The sequence below is a fragment of the Suricata suricatta genome, chromosome 2 (genome assembly GCF_006229205.1).
Source record: "Suricata suricatta isolate VVHF042 chromosome 2, meerkat_22Aug2017_6uvM2_HiC, whole genome shotgun sequence".
Lineage (NCBI taxonomy): Eukaryota > Metazoa > Chordata > Mammalia > Carnivora > Herpestidae > Suricata > Suricata suricatta.
The window spans coordinates 114,965,117-114,992,941 of NC_043701.1; the positions used below are offsets into that span (position 1 = coordinate 114,965,117).

General features: G+C 41.1%; 1 protein-coding gene across 2 annotated transcripts in view; it reads right to left on the reverse strand.

Moving 5' to 3' along the window:
* Positions 1 to 8,435, reverse strand: part of A1CF (APOBEC1 complementation factor) — a 52,671-nt gene extending 44,236 nt beyond the window's left edge. For both annotated transcript variants that reach the window (XM_029915082.1, XM_029915074.1), the window contains exon 1: positions 8,337 to 8,435. In XM_029915082.1, the coding sequence (XP_029770942.1) occupies positions 8,337 to 8,435 (99 nt within the window). The remainder of the gene's footprint in view (positions 1 to 8,336) is intronic.
* Between the last annotated feature and the right edge of the window lie 19,390 nt (positions 8,436 to 27,825).

Sequence of the window (27,825 nt, forward strand, 5' to 3'; positions counted from 1 at the left end):
GGAAACATGTGTTTCTGATGATTGACTGGCCCCTCCTGTTCTCATGCTTTGTCTCCCTATTTAAAGAATTAGTATTAACACACTTGGTGAATGACTTATGTCCTTGGATAGCCAGGACATGAGCAGGTGGCAACAGGCACTGGGAGGAAAAAGTAGGACCTGGGAGCTATATTTTACCATGAAGTCAAATTCCTATTTCTGTCCCCAGGATTTTTGTGTGGTGGTTGGGAAAGAATGTCAATGCCACAGTGTTCTCCCATCTGCTTCTCACTGTGCTAATCTAGATGAAGCCAATTGTAAATGCTGGGATCCTGAATTGCTTATTTTCATTGCATTATTCATAAGAAACAAACCTCAATTTAAGAACTGCCCAAGTGAAATGACTAAAGTACATTACACAAAACCACAGAGATGAAGGGAATTCTTTTGGGGCACCCCTAGAGTGGGATGGTATCCTAATCCTATTTATACTTAATCTTCCTACCTTATGGCTTATACCTATTGTTGAGGAGATGACCAAATTATAATTAAGATATGTGGTTGTACTAAAACCCCATATAATCGAATATGCACCACAAGCAAAGTTCAAGGAGTAGGAATTAAGCTGTATTTTGTTCCTAGTCCGAGGGAACTGTTCCCAGGAACCCAGGCTCATGGCTGATTAACAGAGGAAGGGAAAAATGGGGCCCACTCATTTCTCTAATTTGTCTGGTGTCATCTTACTGGGTCTTTAAAATAAAGACACACTGATGTGTCTGTTCAAAAGTGCTGTGCATTTTATACATGTTTTGCTTCTGTCGTACTGCCCACATGGTCCCCTCAGCCAAGGAGGCTATTTTGTCCCAGGTTCCTTGCAAGGTTTGTTTTTGTTGGCACACATCTTCCAAGTCCCAGCGTCAGTGTCCTCTTGCTTGAAGAGGGTCACCGGCCATTCTCTGGGATATAACCTGTTTATTATACTTGTGGCTCTTCACATGGTTGATTATTCTTTGGTTTCTTGGTTATTTTCTGCCTCTCCCTGGAGAATAATCTTCATGAAGGCAGGACCCGTGTCCCTCTTTGTGGAGTCAATGAATGAAAGGGTGAGTGAGGGCTCTGGCTGGAGCTGGTGGGAGTCGGTAGAAGAAACAGGGCCACCTGCTTCTTTTAAGGAAGTTTAGACACTCATCTATGTTATGGGGGATTTTCTTTAAACATAGTAGATTTGCTCCTAAAAAAAGTGTTAGAGTTGAAGTCGGCAACCTTTTTCTGTCAAGGGCCAGATAGTTGATGTTGTTCACTTTTTAAAAGACAACTCTTGAAAAATATAAAAAATCAAGGGCGCCTAGGTGGCTCAGTCAGTTAAGTGTTCCACTTCGTCTCAGGTCATGATCTCCCAGTTCATGGGTTCAAGCCCTGCATCGGGCTCTGTGCTGACAGCTCAGAGTCTGGAGCCTGCTTCAGATCTGAGTCTCCCTCTCTATCTGCCCCTCCCCTGCTCACATTTGTTTCTTTGTCTCTCAAAAATAGTAAACGTTAAAAAAAATTTTTTTTAATGTGAAAAATCATTCCTAGTCTGAGATGATGACCAAACAGGCAGGAGCCAATTTGAGACATAAGTCAGTTTGCTGACCTCTGGGTTGTGTCTCTACTGGATTGTATAACCGTGGGGCTTGTTTTCTGACTTCAAAATTAAAGGGTTGGACTATATCGATATTAAGCAAATTTCAAACATGAAAAGATTTGAAAGACCAGCCTGATGCACTATCCTGCACCTTTAATAATGAGTTTTTTCTCCATGAAATTTTCCCAATTTTTCTACTGCTAACTGAATGCCGCTTAGAACATCTTTCCACTTCCTGGGATTTTTTCCCCTTCTAATAAAAATAGTCCATACTCATTATAGAAAGTTTGGGGGGGGGGAAGAGCCCCAGGCCAGAGAAATTTACCCTAATCAGAGATTACATTCTATTATGCTTCAGTATTTTTACTCTGTGTAGATAATCTCTCAGGATATTTTTTGGAAGCTGTATACAGTTTTGCACTCTGATTTTTAAGTAAACATTCATATTTAAACATTTCTCCAAGACTTTCTTTGAAATTATAGTTTTATGTGACTATGTAACTGGTACATAGAAGGGTGGCCATATTTTCTGTGACAAGTAATATTTAATTGGACTTTTAGGACATAGCTAACTTTTAACATTATAAATTCCACTATGAGGAACATCCCTATGTGTAAATATTTGTCCTTACTCATTAGGCCAGGGGATGGTCAATGCTCTCTCTCTCTCTCTCTACGGAAAGGGAACACCCACAGCTATGTTCTCACTCAATGCAGTTTTACGTTATCATTTTTAATTTTGGATAAACTTTTATTGCACCAACTTTATATGCATTTTAGGTCAGACACTACATCTGATACTTGTGTAACTCCAAGGCCTTCTACTTACACATTGCATTCAATGATAGGGACTAAGGAAACAAACAAACAAAACACCTTTATGTGTACTACAAGCAACCATTGGATTAGGAATGTAATGGAGGGGTTGCCTGGTGACTCAGTCAGTTAAGCATCCAACTCTTGGTTATGATCTCAGGTTATGATCTCATGGTTTGTGAGTTCAAGCCCCACGTCAGGCTCAGCACTACTGGTGCAGAGGCTGCTGGAGATTCTCTTTCTTTCTCCCTGTATTTCTGCCCCTCCCCTATTCACGTACTCTTTCTCTCTCTCTCTCTCAAAAATAAATAAACAAAACTTAAGAAAAAATAAATTACCATACTTCATAAAAATTTGTATTGTAATGATTTTAGAAAATAGATTATTTGGGTGCCTATGTGGCTCAATTAGTTAAGCATCTGACTCTTGATTTTGGCTTAGGTCATGATCTCATGGTACACGAGTTCGAGCTCTGCACTGACAGCATGGAGCCTGCTTGAGATTCTGTCTCTCTGTCCCTCCTGTGTTCCTTCTCTCTCTCTCTCTCTGTCTCTCAAAAATAAATAAACACTAAAAAAAGAAAATAAATTATCAATAGGGTAGTTGGACAAACAGCACTAATGCACACCATATTTTGAATTATTTAAAAATAATACAAAAGTATGGAAATACATGATAAATATGATAAGTATTTATAATTAATATAAAATAAAATGTCCTACTTTAAAAATATTTAGGGGTATCTGGGTGGCTCAGTCTGTTAGGCATCAGACTTTAGCTCAGGTCATAACCTCGTGGTTTGTGAGTTTGAGGCCGGAGTTGGACTCTGTGTAGACAGGCAGCTCAGAGCCTGGAGCCTGCTTCTGATTCTGTGTAGCCCCCCCCACCGCCCCTCCCCCACTCACACTCTGTCTCTCTCTCAAAAATAATAAACATTAAAAAAATTAAGAAATATTCAGACTACTCAAAGGCAATCTTTATTAAATATATTTTAGTTTTAATAGAATTAAGATTGATGTAAATTGATTGCATATTGGGTGGGAAGTTTTCTGCAAAGGCTCATTTATGAAAACCTATTTTTCTGGTGTTACGGAGAAAATTCTAGGTGGGAGGATCATCGCATGTCAGAATTCATGACCCACATTATTAATGCATTCTTGAAGATAGCATCCTCATGATCTGATTTTATTTCTTTGACTCTCAAAAAATATATTTGTTTTAGGAAATTTGGCAAGTTCAGTTAAGAATGAAAAAGTAGAGGGGAAAGAATTACATGCCATGTAATTCTGTTGTCGGGAGACATAGAGTGTCGGCAAGGAAGCACGGTGGCAACTTTGTTCCAAAATATTTCCAGACGAGTGTCTACTGAATGCGGGACATGGCATTAACTTTCTTTTATTCTCTCAGATGCTTTGATAAAATTTTCAGCTATCAATATCCAAAAATGTCCTTTGTGATATCTTTTTTTATTTTAAATGAGTGGATGTTTGCAAACCCTCGAAGACACAAGATGCTGCATCAGTTGGCATATGAAACACTGGCTCATCGTATTAAGTCACCGGCAAAATTCTACTTTTGACAGCTGTACTTGTCTTGCTAGCGAGAGAGAGCACCAATTAATTGCCCTCTGGTTTTTGAGTTCTTGCTTTACAAGCATTTAACGTTCAATCCCACAGGCTGCAAAGATCCAACAAAAATAAATCCTTCAAAACTGAATTTGGCAGATACCATAAAATTTTAAATGACCTTTATGTGGGTGTGCTCCCTGAATTGATGTCAGATGTTTCTTTATCTTAAGTTTTTGTACAGAGATTTTTATTTTCATTTTTAATTACTTTTTAAATGTTTATTTATTTTTGAGAGGGAGTATGGGAGAGTTTAACTGGGGGAGGGGCAGAGAAAGAGGGAGATAGAGGATCCAAAGCAGGCTCCACACTAACAGCACAGAGCCTGGTGTGGGACTCAAACCCACAGACACATGATCATGACCCGAGCCAAAGTCAGATGTTTAGCCAGGGGCCCCGTGCAGAGACTTACAAAAGGAATCCTGATGTTGCCTTCTGGTTTTGAAGGCAGAAGTAAGGAGAAGGTTGAAGGGTCTCCCCTCAGTCCTGAAGTGCTCCAACGTGCTCTCCCTTTCCAGCCGGTTAATGCAGATTGCTGACTAGTGACCAGATGGAACAGATACCAAGATTGCAGCATCATGACAGGCAGAGTGGGGGTAGGACCTAGCCAATATTGTGGAAATCAAGGCCAAGAGTAATCAAGGGACATGTTGAAGATCATACGCCTTGCCTGTGGTAAAGAGCTGGTTAAAACAGGTCTCCAACTTGAAGTCTTGAGTGACCTCCTGTACCTTGCAGCCAAAATCAGGAGAGATTTTCTAGTTCATTCAAAAGGGTTTTCATGTACGTATTTAGACCTTGATCAGAGGCTTTTGATGGGGATAGCTAGACTTTGGAATTCTAGGTTTTATATATGGAAGAATTTCTGACCCAATAGTAATTCTGCTAACAAATAAATAGCATACCTAAAGTGAATCATGTTAACCAAGTTTAGGCTCAACAAAATATTTATTGCATGCCCTGGTATGCTAGTCTCTAACACTGCAAATATAAAGATAGTATTATAACAGCTCTTAGTTCTGTATATCTTGCCTGACATTTTGGCCAGTAGCAGTAGAATTATAGCCTGTAAATGGTGGGCAAGGTACCTAATCTTGCTTGTGCCTTGTTTTCCTTATCTGGAAACTGGAGATGATCATAGTGTTGTTTTAAGCATAAAATGAATTAATTTAGGGGTGCCTGGGGGGCTCAGTTGGTTAAGCCTTTGAGTTTGGCTCAGGTCGTGATCTCACAGTCTGTGAGTTCAAGCCCAACATTGGGCTCTGTGCTGACAGCTCGGAGCCTGGAGCCTGCTTCAGATTGTGTCTCCTTTTCTCTCTCTGCTCTTCCCCCACCACACTCTGTCTCTCAAAAGTAATTAAATGTTAAAAAAAATTAAATGAATTAATTTTTCAAAGGAATTAGAAGTGCCCATTAAATGTTTGCTATTATTTAGTTGTTATTAACTTGTGATCTCATTAACATTTTCTGAATGTAATTGAATACCTAAGATCAAAGTAATATGTAGATGGGCCATATATTTTTAGGGTTCTTTTATTGGAAGATATTTTTAATTAGAAGAGTAAAATAGCCCTATTGGGCTTTTCCCCTCTGTAATGCAAATGTTCTTAAATCCTAGCATTCACTTTATAAAATGATCATCTCCACAGCTACTCAGGTCTTTTAAAAAATATACTATTTGCAAACTTTTTACATAGTTGTAATAATAGACTACAATTTTCTGCCCTTCGGTTTTTTTTTAAATGATCATTTAATAACTGAATACTGTGTCATTTGCAACAAGATTTTGAGATGGGCGGGACTCTTTGGGGCCTCTGGTTTAGACATGAAACTGAGTCGCTGGACCACCACGCGGGATGAGGAGGTGGCAGGAAGCTGGTGAATTGTGTTCTATTCTTGACCAAACACCTCTTCTCTGCTCCCGATCCTCCTCGAGTTTCACAAAGCGATGGAGAGGTTTGAGAGGGGTTTTTGGAGTTTATTCAAAGATTTATGGAGTCCCTGTTGGTGGGTCGGGGATCCTCGTTTTCCCCACGTGGGGGGGATATGAGAAGTGGATCTGGGTTTCCTTAAGGCAGGGAGAGGAGACCTAAGGAAACAGCTCGGAGAGCTCCATGTGCATTTCCCACGCTGGGGCGCACACTCGCAGGTGGATCTAACTCATTCCTGAAATACCTAATGGTGAGAGCGGTGGGTGCTGCTGCCTTAGATGTTGTTGATAAGGAGGGATGGTTGCTTTGTGGCCAGTGTACTTCCAGATTGTTCTGGTCAGAGAATGTGTGAGTGCTCCCAGAGGACTTGAGTTTGGCCACAGGTAGGAATCAGGGGTTATCTCTGTCTTCCCCAAGAAGGCCTCTTGGAGTGTCAAAATGAGCCCTGCAGGCAGAAGGAGCCAGAGATCCAGGAAAGGAAAGCGTCTGGCCAGAGGGGAGTGGAGTCCTGGGAGGCAAGGCTGCAGGAGAACGCCTGCCCCTGATGAGCCTCCCTGCCGGCCCAGAGGCAGTGCTGACTCCCAGTCTGGCACACACCTGCCCCCGCCCCTTTGCTTTGATCCCTTCCTACTGCTTCAGCTCTGAGTCAGAAAGTGTAGTTAGCAGACTGGCATCGGAAGTTAGGCTTCTGAATGCACAGAGGAAGAAAATGGAAATCACTTTGTACCCTGACATACGTGGGGAAGGAAAGAGCTATCTATACCTTCAAAGTTTCTTATACTGCACTAGACCTGTTATTATTGAGTGCAGGATTTTTTTTATTACCTGAAAGTTACCAGAAAAGTCATGAGACTTGCCCTGAATTTCATTTGGGGGGAAAAGGAAGGAGCAGGGCTTAGAATAACATGGAGCAGACACTGTACGTTGTTTTGTGACTTATTCTCATAAAGTTCTGCTTCTTGAATGTAATGATTATATCTATTCATAGTTTACTTAATAACTTTCTTTTATGCATTTAGGTTTGCAATGTTGAAGTGTTATAAATAATGCTACCCTAGACAGGTTTATATGTATTCCTATTATTATATTTGGGCCTTTACAGATTCACTTCCAGAAGAACATTCTTATACATAAATCTTAGGAAATTGGGTTGCTTGGGTGGCTCAGTCAGTTAGGTGTCGGACTTTGGCTCAGGTTATGATTTTGTGGTCCGTGGGTTCAAGCCCCATGTCAGGCTCTGTGCTGAGAGCTTGCTCAGAGTCTGGAGCCTGCTTCGGATTCTGTGTCTCCCTCTCTCTCTCTGCCCCTCTGTCCCTTCACCTTGCTCTCAAAAATAAATATTTAATAATTTTTTAATAATACATAAATTTTAAATTGCTTTTCAAAAGGGTTAAGTGCTCTGTACTACCACTCTCTTTGCATGACTGTTTCACATACAAAGACAAAAAGAAAAAAAATTTAAATACTTTTGGTAACATTTCTAACATAACTACGTACACAATCTGACAAAGGAATATGTAATTAAATGGTGCAGCATGGTTTACTGATACCATATGAAATTTGTATTCATGAAAGCACATGGGTTTGGTTAAGTTAGAAAGGCATGTGTGTGAAAGGGTGCATCTGGGAATGAAAATGCTTTGCCTGATAGTAAAACCGGCAACATTGTTTCTTCAAATAAGATAATTAATATCTCTAATAATAGTTTTCTTTTCAATGTGTCCTAACTTCTCTGAAGGAGGCTGTCATAGATACCATAATATATAGATAGTTCTTAAGAACCAATGTCTGTAAAGAGCCAGTTTTAGGACTTATTCATTTTTCCTTTTGCTAGAGATGAGGAAAATTATTATGTATCCGGAACGTGGTTGGGTAGCTGTTACCAGAAAACATCATGAAATCGGTAGGATGACCAGACAGTCAGTGTTGGGGCTCCGCATCTAATCATCTTCCTGGACCCCCAGTAGGGAGTCTGTCTGGAAACAGGCTAGTTCTGGGATGACTTGCTCTCTGCTGATTCTTCAATCACTAGCTTGGTTCTATTTCACAGAAAGCGATGGGTGGTAAACTCCAATTGCTTTTTCATACACCAAAGCAGTCTTTCAAAGCTGTGATAGTCTCTCTGATCGTGAACCCGGATTCTGCTTTCAAATGGCCAGTGAAGGGTAAGCTGATAACTCAGTGTAGAAAGACCATCACCTTCCAGGGTCACCTACAACCCTGAAATGATGTGACTTCTTTCCCTGCTAGGAAGGAACATCCATTAACAGTTATACGACCGACCATTCACATTTTGCACATTTTCCCACCGTTTGGTGGATTCAGTGGTGGGTCTCAGCAGATATCATGAGAAGCTCCTACCTGGACCAAGCTATATCCTGTGCGCTGGACCAATGCGCGAAGGGCTGCTTCCTTCTGGGTGCCGCTCAATCCATCCCCGGATTTGTGATTTGATTCCATTGAGAGTGATTATCGGCAAAAAATCAGGTTAATTAGGGTTGCTCACTGAAACCAAATTTAAGATAGATTAAGTAAATTACTGTTCCCAAGTCCACAGTTGTCCTTCTCATGAAGGATTCCTTCAGGAAACGTTCTCTACAAATAAGCCATTAAGGTTAAAGCTACAAACATCTAACAGCTGGTTAGATGTCCTCCTTAAAAATGAGTTTTTAAAAAAATGTTCAATTTCAGTTGGAATTGAGAAGTCACAAATGAGTAATACCCCTTCTCCAATGAGAATGCAGATCAGTAAATCTCAATCCAATTATTTTAGAATGTCACTGAATGCCTAAAACCAAAGTAGCTTCGTCATTTAAAAATATGTAGGTTGGGGGCAACTGGGTGGCCTAGTCAGCTGAATATCTGATTTCAGCTTAGGTCATGGTCTCACGGCTTGTGAGTTCAAGCCCTGCATCAGGCTCTGTGCTGACAGCTCAGAGATTGGAACTTGCTTTGGATTCTGTCTCCCTCCCTCTCTCTGCCCCTACGTTCCCTCATGCTCTCTCTCTCTCAAAAATAAATAAACCTTAAAAAAATGAAATATGCAGAATAGTCCTTTCAGATCACCTATTGCTTAGACCACACAGGAGAGGACATGAAATTCTTTGCAAAAATTCTAAGAGATTATGAAAGCTTCTGTGTGTGCATGCTGCTGTAGGTATGAAAATGCAATTTCAGCCTTTTATTGTCTATACTTTTTATTTGGGACCATAATTTGAACCCCATCCCAAATGTGATAATTGCTCATCATTAGAGGGTCACAACGTCAGGGTGTGGCCATCTTGAATGGTCCAGTCTGTGGTGGCGGGGGGCTTTGGAGGCTCCTGTGTGCCAAGGGCTGTACAACGACCTGCTGGCTTGGTGTGAGGGCTCCGTGAAGGTTCCTCACTGGGCCTTCACTCAGCCAACTGGGACAGAAGTGTTTATAGTGACTTGACTCACATGCAGATTGGACTCATTTCACTATCGGCCCTTTGAAAACTTTTCCGTGTTGTGCACTGAGATTTCCTACACTACTTTGGGTGGCCATTTAAAGATTCAGAATGAAGGGGCCATTGGCAATATAGGAAATAAGTACAAAATTGGGTGAGAAGTGAAGCTGCAATGATCAGGCCGATAAATTACAGAGTCACAGAATTCTCTTAAGGTAATAACTAAGAGACAAGCATTATCTAGCAGCATCTAGAAAGTAATATTTTCGATAAAATCTCAAAAGCCAAAGGAAAAAATGAGATTCCAGAGAGACTACTTATCAGCTACTATAGGGACAGAGCAATTTCGTGCTTTGCACAAGGCCATTGTCACCACTGCCCTTGACTCTTCTAGGAATCCTAGCTTGCTTCTAACCCAGGTCAACCCCAGTTTTATTCCCTCATTCTCTCAAGCAGTATTTAGTCAGTGCTGTCTGTGCACCAGCTTCACCCCTGCCCAGCACTAAGGCCCCTGTGTGTTGGAGCAGTCAGTTGTCCATTAAGTTAATGGGTCAGTTTCTCTTGTTATCTTTTGCGAAAGGCACTGTTTCCCCCTCCCCCCACTCACCCCCACAATTCTAGCTTTGAATCATGGCAAAGACAAACGAGGAACTATTTTTATGATAGTGGTGATTTGGGAAATGTGGCTTTCCTGACACTTTATTGTATAAATAATCTTTCTAGGGATGCTGCAAGGTAGGGGTAAAAGGAGACCAGTATTCACTTTATAATTCTACCTGAATGGTGACTAGAGTTATGTTAGCTGTCTTTTCCTCAGGATACTCTCAACAATCCCCGCCCCCACACTGCCCCCAGTGCTAGGTTGAACCCACAAAGGCAGAGAGGCCATGGGTGGACTGGGGTCTGGTGAGGTCAGCCATATTCGTCATTGTGTCTTATGGATGTCTGAAGGCTAAGTCTATGTTTCTGTGGCCAAGTTGTAGATTTGCTCCTTGCTGACCTTGATGTTTTCCAGCAAAAAATAACAGTTTTTGGTGAAATGACAAGTTTTATTTGCAAAGCCTACCTTTAGTTTTGGTTAATTATTAATCAAGATAATTGAAGATGCTTTTACATCACAGAGATTTTTTGATCATGTGAACTCACTCTGACCTAATTGAGAAAAATCTGTAGACCATCTCAACACAGCATCTCGCTTTGGGAAATCAGGGCACAGAAATAAAATTCAGAATTTGCTACAAGAGATAGCTGATCTTCAATGTTTATTTCTCAAAAACAACCCCCTCTCCCAACATTGACCTAACCTGAGGGATGAACTTGGATCCCAGATAAATATTTTTTTAAGCAAGTCAAACTTCTGTTAAATCTGGTCAATTTGGAAGAAAGATGCTACAACACATTTTCAGATCTGAGTCCACTGTGATAGGATTCAAAACCTATAATACATCACAGGCATTAGGAACTTTGGCAGTAAAGGAGACCATTTATGAGCATAAAGCCTATGAATATACTTCTCAATAAGAATCACTTATTCATTAAAATGTTAACTGAGTACCTACTATCATGCAAGAATTTTTTGAGACACTAGGAACATAGAAAAGAACACCCTCTCTAGAGGGTGAGAGAGACCATAAACCAGTAAAATATACAGTTTGCTGATGCTGATTTCTGAGGAGAAAAAAAATACAGAGAGGTGAGATATGAACTGTGTGAGTGTTGGCAGAGGTGAAATGTTAGCTTGATCCTGAGGGGGTGAGTTTGGGGAGAGACCTGTTATATTTTAGTGTTTATTTACTTTTGAGAGAGAGAGAGAGAGAGCGCGCAAGAACACATGAATGGGGGAGGGGCAATGAGAGAGGGAGACACAGAATCCAAAGCAGGCTCCAAGCTCTGAGCTGTCAGCACAGAGCCCAACATGGGATTCGAACTCACAAACTGTGAGATCATGACACAAGTTGAGGTCAGATGCTTAACCAACTGAACCACCCAGGCATACTTAAAGGCATTATAAAAGACTAACTGGTTATGCTTGGATGGTAGATTAACAAATTGGTTTATCATTCTCATTTGATCATTTTAACTTTCTGTAATATAGCTCTTACTCTAATAATTTAAAAAAATAAGTTAAATGACACTAATAAATGAATGTCAAAGGAAACAAATAATCAAAAATAAAGATGTGGTCAAAATTATATTCTGAAAAAACTGTTGATCATAATTTAGGAAAAAATACTGGAAATTACTACAAGCATCCAAGTAAATAGTCCAGGAAAAGAACAAATAGACTTTATGAAATCAGAAGGAATCAAAGTAAAAGTAAATCAGTAAGACAGAAAAATCTGTAGACTTGATAGATTTAAGGGTTGATTGAAAAGGTTCATAAATGATCACCTCTAGTCACCTTGACAAAGTGAAAGGGAGAAACCTATTTTAAAAACAGAAGAGAAAAGGGGAATGAACCACAGGTGGGGAAAGTTTTAAAGAAGAGGATATTTTTTAAAATACATTAACAAATATGGATGCAGTAGCCTGTTACTCAGTAAACTGAAGGGTAAAATAAAAATTGAATAAACACACACACTGTAATGAAAAAAGTTCAGTCTTCCTCCTAAATAACACAAAGCCCAGGTGGTTTTATTGGGCAAGTTTTATAAATTACTTAAGAAACAAGTAATTCTTTCATTATATAAAGCCTTTTAAAGCATAGAAAATAATAGAAAACTTACACTAAATCCATTAGTAATTTCATGTATCTAATACAAGCCAGAGATATCAGATATCCATAGAAAACTATAGACCCCAATATCACATAGAAATCTAAACAGAACTAGATACAGCAAAGCATCAAAATATTAATATACACTAGGCATAATGGATTTATTGCAAAAATACAAAGACTATTCAACTTTAGGGATTCTATTAGTTTGATCCATGTCAGTGATGAAGAAAAAAAATGTGGTCATCCCAGTAAGTGTAAAAGTGGCACTCCCTAAAATTCAACACCCACTATTGATTTAGAAAAAAAATCCAAGTGTTAAGTTAGCAATAGAATAAAACACACTTAAATTGATGGAGAGCATGAGAAACATGTAACATAGTGAAACACTGCAATCACTCACCCTCATTAAGAATAAGTGAATCAACTATGGAGAACAGTTAGAATACAGGCATACTATAAGAACAGTTATAAAAACAAGTTCCTCAATGAAGCAGAAACGACAAATGAAATTAGGAAACCTAAACAATTTAAACAAAACTTGTAAGAATTAACATAATCTGGAATATCCAGTCTTTATGAAGAAAATGATAAAATTATATTGAAGGATATAATGTCTGGATACATGAAAGTGTTATTATTGAAAGTATCAATTCTTTCCAAATTATTAATGTAATGCAATACCAAATGAAGACCCAATATAATTATTTTTAAATTCGGCACATTCAGTCCAAAGTTCATCTGGAAGGAGAAACATTCAGGAAGTACATGTGCTAAATGTATAATATTCCTGGGAGCCAGCCTTAAATTACAGTCAAAATTAAAACAGGCACAGGAAAAGAATAATGGAATGGCAGAAAAAATGTCTAGACCTATGGTTTTGTTTATATTTAAATTTGATACTAGGTGTTATTTCAAAGGCTAGATCACAGACACTTTGATAAAAAAATAAAGTTGGCTTATCATATAATAGCATATAGTCAAATTCTAAGTGGATTAATAAAAACAAAACCTTTTAAAACACTGTATAACTACTAGATGACAAGATAGAACATGTTTACAATAGTGTGGTATGGAATGGTTTCCTAGTCTACGGCCATACCACCCTGAACGTGCCTGATCTCATCTGGAAGGGCTTCCTAACCAGACATATTAGCAGCCATCAATGAAAAGACTAACAGATTTGGCTATGTAAGAATTACAAATATCTGTAATGATACAAGAAACTTAAAAAGAAGCTATTTACATAAGGAAAATGATGGCTATTTTTATAAAATAGACTGAAAATCAGTATCTTTAATATACAAAGAGTACTTTTAGTTCAATAATAAAGAGACTCCTGTATCAGTGGACAAATGAGCAAAAGGCAGGAGTAGTCAATTCACAGAACAAAGAAAAAGAGTTTGTAAACTTATTTAAATATACTCATTAGATCAGAAAAGGTAAATGGAAATGAAGACACAAGATACCTTGGTTTTGCCTTTGATGTAGCAAAATCTGAAAAGATTTCAAATAATAGAGCTAGCATGTACTGAGCACTTATATGCTGTGTTCCAAAACTTTAAAGTTAATTCATTTAATCCTCATAAAAACTCAGTGTGGTGGGTAATATTATTCCTATAATGCCGGTAATAGACCAAGTTAGAGAGGTTGGTTAATGTGTCTGAGGTCATCTGGTAACAGGTTGCAGACCCATGAGTTGAATAGTCTGGGACCAGAGTCTGTGCTCTTTATTACTATATTCACCTTAAAAAATAGGTGAATGGTGCAGAAGGAGGAGTGAGATTATAATACCTCTCCAGAGTCTCCTTAAGAGTTTCTGTAAGAAACGCCACGACAGCCTAGTAGAACTGATGAGGCAGATACCATGAGGTTGTATCTTCCTCCATAGGGACAGATGGTTTTGCTCATCTAAAGCACCAGGGTACCTTAGCCTGTTTGCTGACAAAAAAAATGAGCTATTATCATCTAAGTAGTGCTGTGGATAGACTGTGTGATGATTCACTTGGACACATGCAGAATCTGATTTCCTTTGGACATGGTCCAAAATGGATACATGGTCATTGCCAGCTTTCTGCTATGCACTTGGTCATACATACTGCCCCCCGCCCCCCTAAACCTCATCCCTCACGCTCCTTGGCAGAATGTGGAGACTTTATAGATAGATGATCTGGTGATGTATCACTTGGCAGGATGTGGCTTAAATTCCATGTTAATTTCTATTCTTATAATTAAAGTGTTGGTTCCTTTTTCCCATTGACCTTTAACTCTTGTGGATTGTAGGCAGCTGGAGGGGAGGGAGTGGGCTAGGAGCCACATGTCTGACGTAGCCCAATGATGGCTGACAGACGCAAGTACTTCTGATAGGCACCAAACACAACGATTTTGGGAGCAGGGTCTCCTCTCTGTCCCTCTGCCTCCATCTTCAAATGTCCACACAGGTCCTCTTTTCCTTTCCTATCTCTTACTCTCTTTTTTAAATATCTCTTTATTTAGTTCTCTCTCCTCTCTTGATGACAACCCTGGCCACAGAAATTGCTGGTTCCACCTGGAAGGTATATCCTGTTTTTTTTTAAGGTGCTTTCATTTATTTATTTTGAGAGAGAGAGAGAGAGAGAGAGAGAGAGAGAGAGAGAGAGAGAGAGAGAGAGAAAGTGAGCAGGGGATGGGCAGAGAGAGTGGGGGAGAGAGGATCCTAAGCAGGCTCCACACAGTCAGCACAGAGTCTGACAGGGGGCTGTGAGATCATGACCTGAGCTGAAATCAAGAGTCAGATGCTCAACTAACTGAGCCGCCAGGCGCCCCAGGTATATCCTGCTTTTAAGATGAGGTGCTAGCAGGTGTAGAGAAACAGTGTGGATAGAAGCTACTCTGTCAAGGAACAGCTATTTTTGCAAAGATGTTTTGGGTCAGCTAATACTTTCATAATTGTTTGTTGGTGTTTAAATCTATCTACCTTCTTATTTGGAGTCATTTGAAGTCCTAGGTAGAGGAACTTAAAAATAGCAAAACCTAAGATACTAGGGAAATTGCACTATCATAAAAATATTTATGGAGAAAATATAACTATACCAGAAAAAGTTCAGTGGGAATGACTGACTTAAAATTATCAGAGAAAAACAAGCAGATGTTTTAATAGTCAAGTGAGTGTATTGTAATTTGCGAATTTCCTCATCTGTACAGATATGTATACACATATGTATCTATATATACACACACCTCGACTGAAACTCAGCATTGCAAATATGCAGAGGGTAAGAAGGTTTTTTTGACCTTTTTTTAAAGTTCTTTATTTTTGAGAGAGCAGGGGAGGGGCTGAGAGAGAAGGAGAGAGAGAATCCCAAGCAGGCTCTGCACTGTCAGCACGGGGCCCAATGCAGGGCTCGAACACATGAACTACAAGATCATGACTTGAGCCAAAACCAAGAGTCATATGCTTAACTGACTGAGCCACCCAGGTTCCTTGCTTCTTTTTAATTTTTTAAGCATGAAGCTGAAACCAGGAATCACACAATCTCATTTGAGAACAAGTTACCCAAACTCTTGGGAAAGTGAAGCACGTCCATCTAGTCCACAGATTATCGTTCTTGCCAAAACAGTTGTGACATCTAGACATTCTTTTTGTTTTGTTTGAGGGAAAAGTAATTTCACATAGACAATATATTTTCAATAAATGTATTTAAAATTGCATAATTTGTAGTCCAATGGACATACCTCCTGCTTTTAAAAAAAAATCTATTCTTAAGGAGATAAAATAGAAGTACATTTGATCTCCTTCAAAAGACATTACCCATTTATTTGCTTAAAATGACCTTTAAATACCAACAAGAAGCCATTAAACCCCTGGGCTTTAGCCTGACACTGTAAATTACACAAGGAAATGGAGGCGAGGATGCATTAACCTACACATGTTTTGTCAAAATAGGACTTGGAGATTTCAATGCAAGCTTCCTGAATTTTAGCAAGCCCTGTTCACACCATTACATCTCCCCCTCCTCCATTTTTATCATGCCCTGAGAAACAGCCTCTCTGTAATACTCTCAGAGGCTGTGTCTGTTTTAAATGAATCCTTTCATTCATTCATTCATTCATTCATTCTCTCATTGCCCTTTCTTAACAAACAGGGCCCTAGCCTTAAAATATTATACCACTGTGCAGCACACTCCAAAGTGGCACAAAGAAAGTCACTTGAGAATCGCTCTAGCCAATGGGAGCTGACAACAGAGAAGAGGTACAGGAGAAAGGTACAGACGGACTCCCTGCCTGGCTTTAGGTTATAATCACCTATGCCTGGGAAGCATCCTCTTTGCCCTGGAGGGATTAGAAAAACCTGGTCTGGAGTGGGGTCCCAGAAACGGAACATTGTAAGTCTCCAAAGTGACACTAATTGACAGCTGAGGTGGAGCTGCTGAATTAAGCTCCAGTCTATACATGTTCAATGTCATAACCAAAAATGTGGACAGCCATTGAATTTATTCCACCTGCCAAATAGATGGGATAGATATCACCTAGAGAAAAATGTATTAGAAGAAAAAACCTGTAAAAGAAAAGTAGAGACTAGATTATAGGAGACAAAGAGGGGGATGATTCCAAATTTTCTCTAATAGTTGTTTACATTTGCTTGCATCATTTCTAAGGAATAAATCTTCTCCTAAGCTAGTATTTAGAAATAAAAACTTTGAAATACCAAAAAAAATGTTCTTACTAGATTCTGGCTCAAATGGTTTGTTTTCAGCTCCGTTGCCATGAGGACTGACCCTTGAGGTATTTATATTTCCACTGTGGCTGTGCATGTGGAGACGGAGTGGAAGTGAGACAGAATGGATGGAGAGTGGACAGAGAGGAAGAATGGCATGGAGGGGACAAGAGGCCATGATGGAGGGAGGAGTGAGTCAGGGGAAACCCCTCCACAGGCCCAGAACCGCTCCTGCTGGGGCCCTCATCCGGAACAACCTCCTCATGAAGTTCCATCCTGGCTTTTATCCTGCCTTGTGTGCATATAAATTCTCACTTCTTGCTCCTCTTGGAATCCTCCCCTCCTCTTCCACCCCTTGTTCCCTGGACATAACCTGAGCTCACAGTGTACAAAGAAGCCCCTCCTCTTACTGTCTGGCTCAGTCTTCCTGAAAGATTCCTTGCAATATTCTCTTGTCAACACCCCTCATTGGCCTCATCACTGACTACAGAGGAATAGTTCATTCCCTCAGCCTGACCTATGTGTCTGCCGTACTCTGGCCCTAAGTCCACTTTCCTGCGTGTTCCAGGATAAGGAGAGACTATTTATTCTGTGCTTCTCCCATACACACCAGTTACTTGTTAGGTTCTTTGCTCCTAGTTCCCATTTGCCATGTGCCTAGTTCCCATGCTTCCTTCCACAGTCTTCCTGGCCGAGACAAACTCAAGGTCCTTCTGAGTGTGTGTGGTTATATAGGTATGCATGTAGGAATGCACAATGTGTGTGTGTGTACACATGAAGGTGTATACACTCACATGTGTGATACTACTCCTAGTGCCTAGTGTTGGTAGCATGACATCACACAGGAGACTTCTCCTACACCCCCTTCCTTTTGTAACTGACCACTTTTTTTTTTACTTTTATTTTTAAGACAGAGAGAGAGTATGAATAGGGAAGGGGCAGAGAGAGAGGGAGACAGAATCTGAAGCAGACTTCAGGCTCTGAGCTGTCAGCACACAGCCTGATGTAGGGCTCAAATCCATTAACTATGAGATCATGACCTGAGCTGAAGTCGGATGCTTAACCGAGTGAGCCAGCCCAGGCACCCCATGACCCCACCACTTCTTTACAAATCCTTTAGCCTTGGCTCTCCTTGGATAAGAATATCAGAAACTCTGAGACACCTTCCAATGTGACCTCTTTTTGGTAACACCAAAGACTGAGAGATGAACAAATCTTTTAATCCAAAAATGATCTGGGAAAATGTGAATAGTAGGTGGAAATTGCATGTGTAAGAGGAGGAAGTGGGTAATGGGGAAGACACGGAGAGCTTTACAATCAGACAACATAGGAACTCTTTATGCCATTAAGGTTCTACTGTGATGGCTGATTTTATGGCCAACTAGAGAGGGCCATAGGGTGCCCAGACATTTGACTTAATAGTATTCTGGGTGTGTCTGTAAAGATCTTTCTGGATAAGATAAGTTTAAGTGGTAGACTGAGTAAAGCAGATTGTCCTCCCCAGTTGGGGGTGGGTCTCTCATCCAATCAGTTGAAGACTAGAATAGAACAAAAAGGTTGAATGGGAGGGAACTCCACTTACCAAGGGACCTCAATCTTTCCTGGACTTTAGACTTGAGCTAAACACTGGCTCTTGTGTCTCCTGCCTGCTGGCTTTCAGACTGGAAGTATGCGTCATCTGCCCTGGGTCTCCATCTTGCCAACTTCAGGGCTTGGGGCTTCTCCACCTCCATAATCATGCGAGCCAACCACTTATAATAAAACTCTTTAGATGGAAGATAGGTAGATCTTAGAGGTGCTTGTAACTGGTACTGGTATCTTATAGGTACTAGAACAATGACAAGAACAAAATCATTTTTGTATATGCACAAAATTCCAGTTGGAATGTCAGCTCTGTTTCTCTGGTGAACACTGGCTAATGCATACACACGAATGATTACAGTGCTGTCATGTTTCTAGTAACTATAAGATTAGGCTGCAGATGGCTATTGTGTCCTCTCAGTAATGATACCCAACTCTTCCCACCATTCCCGACTCTTTCTCCTTTTTTTAAAACCTATTTTTGGTACAGAGAGAGAGAGAGAGAGAGAGAGAGCATGAGAGGGGGAGGAGCAGAGAGAGAAGGAGACACAGAACTAGAAGCAGGCTCCAGGCTCTGAGATAGCACAGAGCCTGACGTGGGGCTCGAACCCACGAACTTGAGATCTGACCTGAGCCGAAGTCGGAGGCTAACCAACTGAGCCACCCAGGTGCTCCCCGACTCTCTTAAAGATCTCTGGGAAAGATAACTGGCAGAGTTTAGAAATTCTAGAATGGCCTTAGAAGAATAGAATTTCTTTGCACATACATTAATTTCTAAGTTGACATACCAATTGGGAAAGTGGTCATCACAGCATGCAAGGTAGATGTTTTTCAGCCTAAAAGCAGATGTTATTCAATAACTCTGGGACCAATTATTTATATGGCAGATTATAGGGGCCTGATGAGCTGTGAGTGCTGTATTTCATTCATTCTTGGATTTGTGTTATGATGTCTCTTCTTTCCCATTGAGATTGTCCTTTTGAACTTAATTGCTGCATCTGGTTTCCTCAGACCAATTTGGAACAATTAGGTCCAACACTCAATTCTCACCATGATTGCCAACCACTGATTGGTAAAATATGTTTGGTTCCTGAGTGAAGCTTACAAAAATCGAACTATCTAAAGCTCTGTACTGCAGTAACCATGAAGCAATCTGATGCTTGTAATGAAAGACAGCCCTATGTTTCCTTTTAAGAAACCAGTTTATGGAAGTTCTGATTTTATGCAACTTACATGCCTTGGTATAAATTGTCCTAAGTTCTTTCTCTTTATTTCTATTCAGCCACTGAAGTCTGATACTTTGCCTTTCTCTTGAATTCCCATGGCCATGAATTAGCATGTATGCATCATCATTTCCTACCTGGATTTTTGTCTTACCTTGACCTCTGGCCTTATTTCTAACTCTAACATCCACCGCATAGTACTCATTAATTTTCTCAACCATTTTATGTTTCATTCCTACTAAAAGACTTCCTATAGTCCCTCTTCTCCAACTCTATCAACCCATGCCATCACCTATCGAATACACCCAACTTTATTTTCCAGTGTATAGCTTCTCTTTACTCAGACTAGCCCAGAAGCCTAGAGTCAGGAGAAAAAGGGAGACAGGGACTCTAGGGGACATGTGAAAACAGCATGGATGGTGGAGAAGTTGAGTATGGTTGGAGTGTTGAATTCAGGTGGAGTGGAGGGGATCAGGTTTGGGAGTGACAACAAGTGAGGTCAGTGAGGCAGATAAGAATGAAACCAATACTGACACGATGAATATTTTTGGTCTTATTATGAAGTCCGCATGGAAGAATTCCAACAGGTCCCTGTGTACTTTAGGAAGATGATTCCATGAGTGTTGCTGACAATGTATTAGAGGGCAGAAAGAGTGGTTTAGGGACAGGTGGGAAAAAAAGAAAGGTCCAGCTATGACTGTAGCAGTGAGGATGAAGAGACAGGAGGGCCAGAACCTCCCCAGGGATGGGAACTTATCTTTTTAGCCCCAGCCCTTAGCACTGAGCCTGACAATTAGTAGACACTTTATCATACTTATTTACTGAGCTGAATGTGAAACTTCCTGTGGCCTCTCCAACTACTCGAGACTTTGTTCTCTCTGTCCTAACTTTCTAGTTTCACCACATGATGGTAAAATACACAGTATTTTGCCCTTTGTTGTTTATTATTGATTCCCAAGTTGGAGGGTGGCATAGGAGACAAACCAAGGGATCATGGATTTGCAGTGACTCAGTTTCCAATGTTGGAGCTCTACCCTTAAGAACTCTGCAACCTTTGGTTGAGTCGTTTAACCAGATCCCAGTTTCTTCATTTCAAAACTGGGAATCATGATGTCTGCCTCATCGTGTGGCTATAGTGAGGTAAAAAGAGAAAACAAGTACACAGCCCAGACATAGGTCCATGACACTCCATAATGTTTTCCTTTACCTCTTCTGCCTGTCCATCTCTTCCCAGTCAGGTGCCTCTTTTACTCCACAGACAATATTATGAATCTGTCATGTATATAGCAATGTGTTCAGTTTGCGAATTGAAAAATAAATGGGCTCTTGCCCATTTATAAAAGGGTTCTTGCCTTTCAGGAACCCTTAGGGTAGCACAGTAAATAATATTCACTTTCTAGCAAAGTAAGTGACTTTGTAGAGGGAGAGATGAATTATTCTGGGCCTGGGATGGGAGCTCTGGGGAAACCCTTCATGGGCTCCTTGAAGTAATAGGGAATCAGCACATCTTTGTATCCAACACAGCATCTAGAATAATGCTGAACTCAAGCAAGGGGTCAACCAGTCAGCCTCAGTGGAAAGATTAGCACAGCAATCCCAAGGGATCGCCCTTCCTGCCCTTCTGGCCAACCGTTCCTCCTAAAGTAGATGCCAATCCCTAACCCCTTCCTCAACAGTCCTGAAGCTCCACTGGGCCTCTGCCCCCATAATTTTCTCTTCAGAAGTCTGTTGCCCTGCCTGTGCCGGGGGTCGGGGTGACTGTTTTGGGGACAGGTTGTCAGGCCTGCATTTTTGTCACCTCAGTAATCATACGATTCTTCAATCTGCATCTTTGTGAGTGGCTTTGAGTACCAATGGGTTCTTTGTTGTAAGGATGCAAATAAAACAGGCCAAGAGGCTTGTGCTCTGGTGCGAAGATGCAGATTTCTGTTCTGCTTCCTTGCTAATTACCCAGGTTCCTCCACCTCATTTTATACCAACTTAATTAGGAGCCCCTGTCTGTGATGAAGAACATCTCTGCCTTGGAAAAACAACTTTAGGGAGAAATCATCCCTAATTTGCTCCACAGGTCAGTGGTGAGGGGAGTTATTTCTTAGCTGTCTGACCTCCAGTCTACAAAATAATTTTCTACAGGTTGACCCCATAGCCCGTCTCTCTCTCTCTCTCTAGCCATTTTGTTCTAGGAATACACTGTGTAATCAACACAGGAGTGAGAGGATTATTACAGCTGAAATATCCAAGGCTTGAGCACACTTGCTTGCTGTTGTACTAAGCACTTCGTGTGTAATTTCTGATCTCATCCACAAAATAAGCATGATTTTTCGGAAGAGGAAATAGGCACAGAGAAGTTAGATCATTTGCTGAAGGTCACATTGCTGGGAAGTGTTGGGGCCAGGATTCAAGCCCAGCCATTCTGGGTCTGGAATCTCTGGCTTTCACAGCGGGACTGTCTTCTCTTTGCTATATGCCATGTGTGAATCTATCCACCAGATCACCATGCTTTCAGGAATCCTTTGAAATATTGACATTTTAAGTTATTATTATAGGAAGTATTTGACTTCGCAGCTTGTTGTGAAAATGAGAGTTTCTAGACATGGTAGGTTTTTTCCCCTACCTGAAAATATCCAACAGGGCCATGGAATAGCAATTCTTGGATGATTCCAATTCTAGTAAATGTACCCATATTAAGTACCTGTTCTGTAGTGATGCAGAAACATGAGGGAAATTCCTATCTGGTAAGTGTGATGCTCAAATGTCTGTAATAATAATTCAACATGAGGAAGTAAACTCCTCCTTAAAAATCAGACATACAGCTGTCATACAAATACTTAAATTCTCCTCTGGTTCCCTACGACACTTCCATCCTTGGCCATTTCTCTCCTCCATCTCCTCGTCCCTACTTCACAACCTACTTGTCCTAAATGCCGGTCCTGTGAGGCTTTACCGGGCTTGGCAATCTGCTAAATGATTTTAGGCGAATGTGTTCCTGAATGTGAACACTGCCAAGTGTCCCTATCATTCATACCCTGTATCCCAGGTAACTTGTATTTTAGTATGGAAACACGCTCTTATTATCCTAAATGAACAATTCTATTGAGGCTCATGGAGCTGCTATTTGGGAACATCTGGGTCTCAATTTAAAGCTCCAAATTAGGTCAGTTTAAATATGAGGCTCCCTTAGCATTTATAGTCCTAGCAGCCCAGTTCTTCTTCCTCTGGGGACAGGGGTGTGTCCTCCAAGTGGGAGGGTCTCTGGCTTCTGACACTAGCAGAATTCGGGCCTCAGGCAGGGAAGTCAGTCAGGACAATTACTCTACAGTGCTGGAGATGCCTTGCTAGGTTCCTGGTGCCGGTGCCTGCACATGTCTTCTGGGATCTGGGCCTGGCACTCTTGTAAAGTCAAGAAAGGGGTCTCCTTCCACTGAGCCTCTGGCTGTGTCCGTCTGTGAGTCTGGGCCTTGCAAGGAGGTTGGGACTCAGACAGAAGGCAATTTTCCTCCCAACCCCGGGGGTCTTGTTAGTCTGTCTCCCAGGATTTGTGTAGAGACTCAGGCTGAATAGAAGTGCGGGGCCGTGAAGGGTCGTATAAAGTCCAGGGCCTGCCTGAGGGTTGGGGGTCTGCACTGGGGTTCTTACCCTAACGAAAAAAATGTCTTTTATCCTTGGGAAACTTCTTTAGTTTTTCTCTGTCCAATAATGGACCTCAAAATTTTAGTTGTAGTTCCAAGATTCAGCGCTTCTCAGTGCTTCATTCATACTCTGTTTGCAGAGTGCTGTGTGCCAGCCGGTTGGGGCTCGCTCCTATTTCCACTGCTTTTTATTTTCTTTAAGGTTTTTATTTTATTTTTGAGAGAGAGAGAGACAGAGCATGAGCAGGGGCGGGGCAGAGAGAGAGGGACACACAGAATGGAAGACAGGCTCCAGGCTCTGAGCTAGCTGTCAGCACAGAGCCCGACATGAGACGTGAGATCATGACGTGAGCCGAAGTCAGACACTTAACCCACTGAGCCATCCAGGTGCCCTACACTGCTTTTTAGCCATGTGCAACCTTGGGCACGTTTCTCCGTGTTCCTAAGCCTTGACTTCTTTATTGGAAAATGGCATAGCAATGGCACCCACTGCACAAAATTCCGCAGGGTTGAATGAGTTAGTCTATGCGCCCAGCCTGTGGCAGGAGCTGTGTCAGGACCTAAGAGCTGTTATTCACATCATTGTTACCATCATGATAGGGTTCCGGTTCTGAGTCATTGGCAGTAAGTGCCTGCGTTGTGAGGCACTGTTGGGGATCTTCAGGAAAGAGGGATCCTGACCCGGTCCCTTCGATGGGCCCACAGTTACCCCCTCCATGCTATCAGAGTCTATTCTCTGATTTCCACGGCAAGTAATCAGAGGTATTAGGTGTAAATAAATCCAAGAACCCAATTTGCTTCATGCAGAAGGTCCCAGCTAGAAAGATGAGCACCAAACACTGTCCCAATAGAAAAACTGGATGGAAGAATACTAAGATGAGCTGAGGGGAATGAACGCCAGTTGCCTTGATGCATGGTAGCCTGCAAGTGCCCTGCCATTGTCTGGGGACATAGGATGGAGTCCCTTCCTTCCCCACTTCCTCTGGGTCAGTCAAGCATGCGTACACCTTCAAGTCTTCTTTTTAGGGTTCTCTCCTTCCAGGATTCCCACGGAACTAGGTTGCCTCTCACCTTCCATGGGGATTCTTATCTTTTCTGCCTAATTTTATCCAGGCTCTTAGTTAACTCAGCACCGTGTCAGTTAAGTCCAGTACGGTAGGTGAAGCCTCCATACCTAACCCACCCCCTACTGTGTGAGCCCAGCTCTGCTGCTAAACTCTAGTGGCCACCTTGTAGGTAGCTAGCTCTGTACAATTGGAAAAACAAACAGTGATTTGGTGATGATTTGGTGACCTGGAAGAAGGTAGGCATCTGCACTGATGATGAAGAAATTTGGCCCTAAAAAGAGTCTAAATCCTTCTGTATAAAATGCTTGGTAAACTAGAATATTCTATAGAAATAAGGTATTACAGTGGGTAATTCTGCTATGTAAGTGTTCTTTGAATCACTTTGGGCATCCCAAAACAATGATCATTTTTTAACCAGCAGTAGAAAAGGAGGCGTCACTAAATCACTGAAGGTGGGGGTTTATAGAATTGCAAAGCAGTTCAGTCACTCTGTTGTTCCCCCTGGCCAAATTGTCACAGGCTAAGAGTGCTAATTCTCTTAGCCATGTTGTGTGTGTGGGGGGACACAACCTTACAAGCTGGAGGGGGTTAAATTAGTCCTTATTATTGCCTTCTTCTTAATAGTACCAGGGATGGAGCCCTGTTGGAATGAATAAACCTGGAAAATAGTTTCTATATGATTGTTAAGATCTACATATATAAAATTTATGTAGATAGATATCTGTATAAGGGGGAAAAAGATAAGATTATATATCTTTAAAAAAATCAAATTAAAGGGGCGTCAGAATGATTCAATTGGTTGAGTATCTGGCTCTTGATTTTATATCAGGTCATGCTCTCATGGTCATGAGTTTGAGCCCAATATCAGGCTCTGCACTGGTGGTGGCGAGGCTGGTTGAGATTTTCTGTCTGTCTGTCTCTTTCTCTCTGCCCCAACTCCCCCTCAAAATAGGTAAACTTAAAAAAAAATCAAATGAGGGAGCTCAAGATGCCAGCATATTTTAGTCAAGGCAGCCATCTTTATAAAAGGAAATCTCTAAATTTTTGGCTTGGCTCAATCAAAACTATTCCACACAAAGTCTTAATTTATTGAATTAAAACTTCTACATAGTTCTTAAAGCTGAGGTCCTCACTGGATTGGGTCGGATGGGCTAAAATGATAAGTGAGCTCTCCTGATCCTAACCAACAGGAAACGTTCAACAGCTGCCTGGATCCTACAGTAGCAGGCCCATGGGCAGGTGGGATTTAGATGTCTGTTGCGTAAAGTCCCTGCAGTGATGCTCCAGGAGGGGTGGGGGGTGGAGGGGACTGTTGGAATTGCCCTTTAGAGGAGCCTGGTTACTGTTTCCATGAATAAGATCAAATAGTGTTTATCCTCTGTCGATCAATACTGTCTTGTTTGAACTGATTGAGTCATCTAGAGACACATAAGGTAATGAAAAGGATTGTGCAATAGTACCTCGCGTGCTACTCCACTGGCCGACAGTATTTTAAAAGACAGTTACTGAAACCAATTTGTAACATCGACTGGCCGGGTGATGAAATGAACACTCGCTCTCGACAGGCTGTCCTGTGGGTTTTGCTTCAAAGGAAATTGGGCTTTGAGCTCAGTGCTTCCTTGAGCATCATTCTCTAAAATAAAAGTATACTGCACTTTGTCACTGTTGCTGCTGTCTGCTTAGAATAAAAGAAAATAAGAGGGGTGTTTATTTGGGGTTTTTTTTTTGTCTAAATCAATAGAATATGGTTACTACTGGTGGCTGATCGGAACTTTATTAGTTGTGTACAGGTTTTTATTGAAACTGTCTCAGTATTATTTTGACAAAGAGCAGCTAACCGGTAAGTTGGGGAAGTTTCAGGAAATTTTGCCGGAGGTTGTTCCAAATAGAGAAATGGGAAGGGGAGGAGAGCGTTTTGCTGAATTCCTACCCTGTGCCCCGCTGGTGCTTGAACTATTTTGCTGTGTCATCTTATTTAATCTTCACTATATTCTGTGGGGTGGGTGCTATTCTCTTTGCCCACTTGAGGAATCTGAGGTTCAGAGAAGGTAAGTAGTGTGCCTGAGACCACACAGCAAGGGAGTTTGGGAACAACTCAGGGAACAACAGCTCTGTCAGAGGAAGAGTCTGGTGTTCTTTCTATACTTAATTTGGAAGGTCTCGAAGAGAGGCACGCCTCGTTTGATGGAAGATAGCTAGGCTACTATTAGGTCCCCTAGATGTTGTTGGGTGTGATTATTTCAGTTGGTTCTGGTTTTATGGGCTATAAAAATGATTTGTTCTTTCTTAATCTGTGTTCTCAAGACTACCATTTCCGAGACATGTTAGTAGATGTTCCTGAATGATGTTCTGTTATAAATTATGCTGAGGAAGCAAAACACCACCCGCTCCTAGATGCTCACAAGAAACGAATACATTTACACACATAGTAAATCCCCAGTGCCTGCAAGTACAATTATGAGGGTTACATGCGGACCGCCTGGCTGGGGAGGCTGCCTCTTTATCTCCTAACTGGGTGAGGTTGAGCCTGGTGCGTAACTAATCTGTGCTCAATTTTTTCATTAGTAAAATGTTGTAATAGTGTCTTACCTTCTATGGCTGTTCTAAGCATAGGGCAGATAAACACAAGTGGACTCGGCAATATGGTGCTTAATAAATATCTGCTGTTATTATTAATCCAAACATTCATGTAATAACAAGATCTGCTAACTACCTTTCCTCAACTTGACAATGGGGTTGCTTTTCGGGGGGCCACATTTATTAACATCAACGGAACTCAGTATTGGACATTTTGTATTTGAGACAACACAAAGACAATTTGGGATTAGCCCACTGAAAAAAATAACTAAATATTCAATAACAACAACAACAACAGCAACTATTCAGTGTTTATCCATCATGTCAGTTCATATTTGCCGACTGTTTTTTTTCTTTTCCTTTCTTTTTGCCAATTCTCTTCCCTGCTTCCCTTACACCCCTATAAATAATAAGCTGGAATAGTAAAAGGTGAGAATGGTCTCAAATGGGCAGTATTAATGTAATTCTGAAAAATAGGACCTTGAAAAATGATCCAATAACTTACGTCTATTATTCCATACTCAGCAGGGGGAAGGCCTCAGCACCCCAACAAGTAAGTACTCTTGGTGTCTGCCGATCTCTGTTCCTACCATATATGACTCAGCACATATTATACAGGCCGACTCAGACCAGACCAATACATCTTTGCAACTTTTAAATTATAATGAAAATATAATGTGTGTTTAGCAAAACCCAAATCCTGCACAATGCACAAATAATGCCGTGTTCTTCACCTTCCGGGAGATACACGATGCACAGCTGACAAGTCCTACCACAAAAACGCCTGTTGGACTCTAAGCCCAGTTTCTCCTTGGAGTTTATTTTAATCATCATGGAATGAAAGTATTTCAATTAGAGTTTAAGAGATTTCTGGTAGGAGTGGTTATTCCTGGTAAGTGCTCTGACAGATATCCTTTAGATAAAATTGTC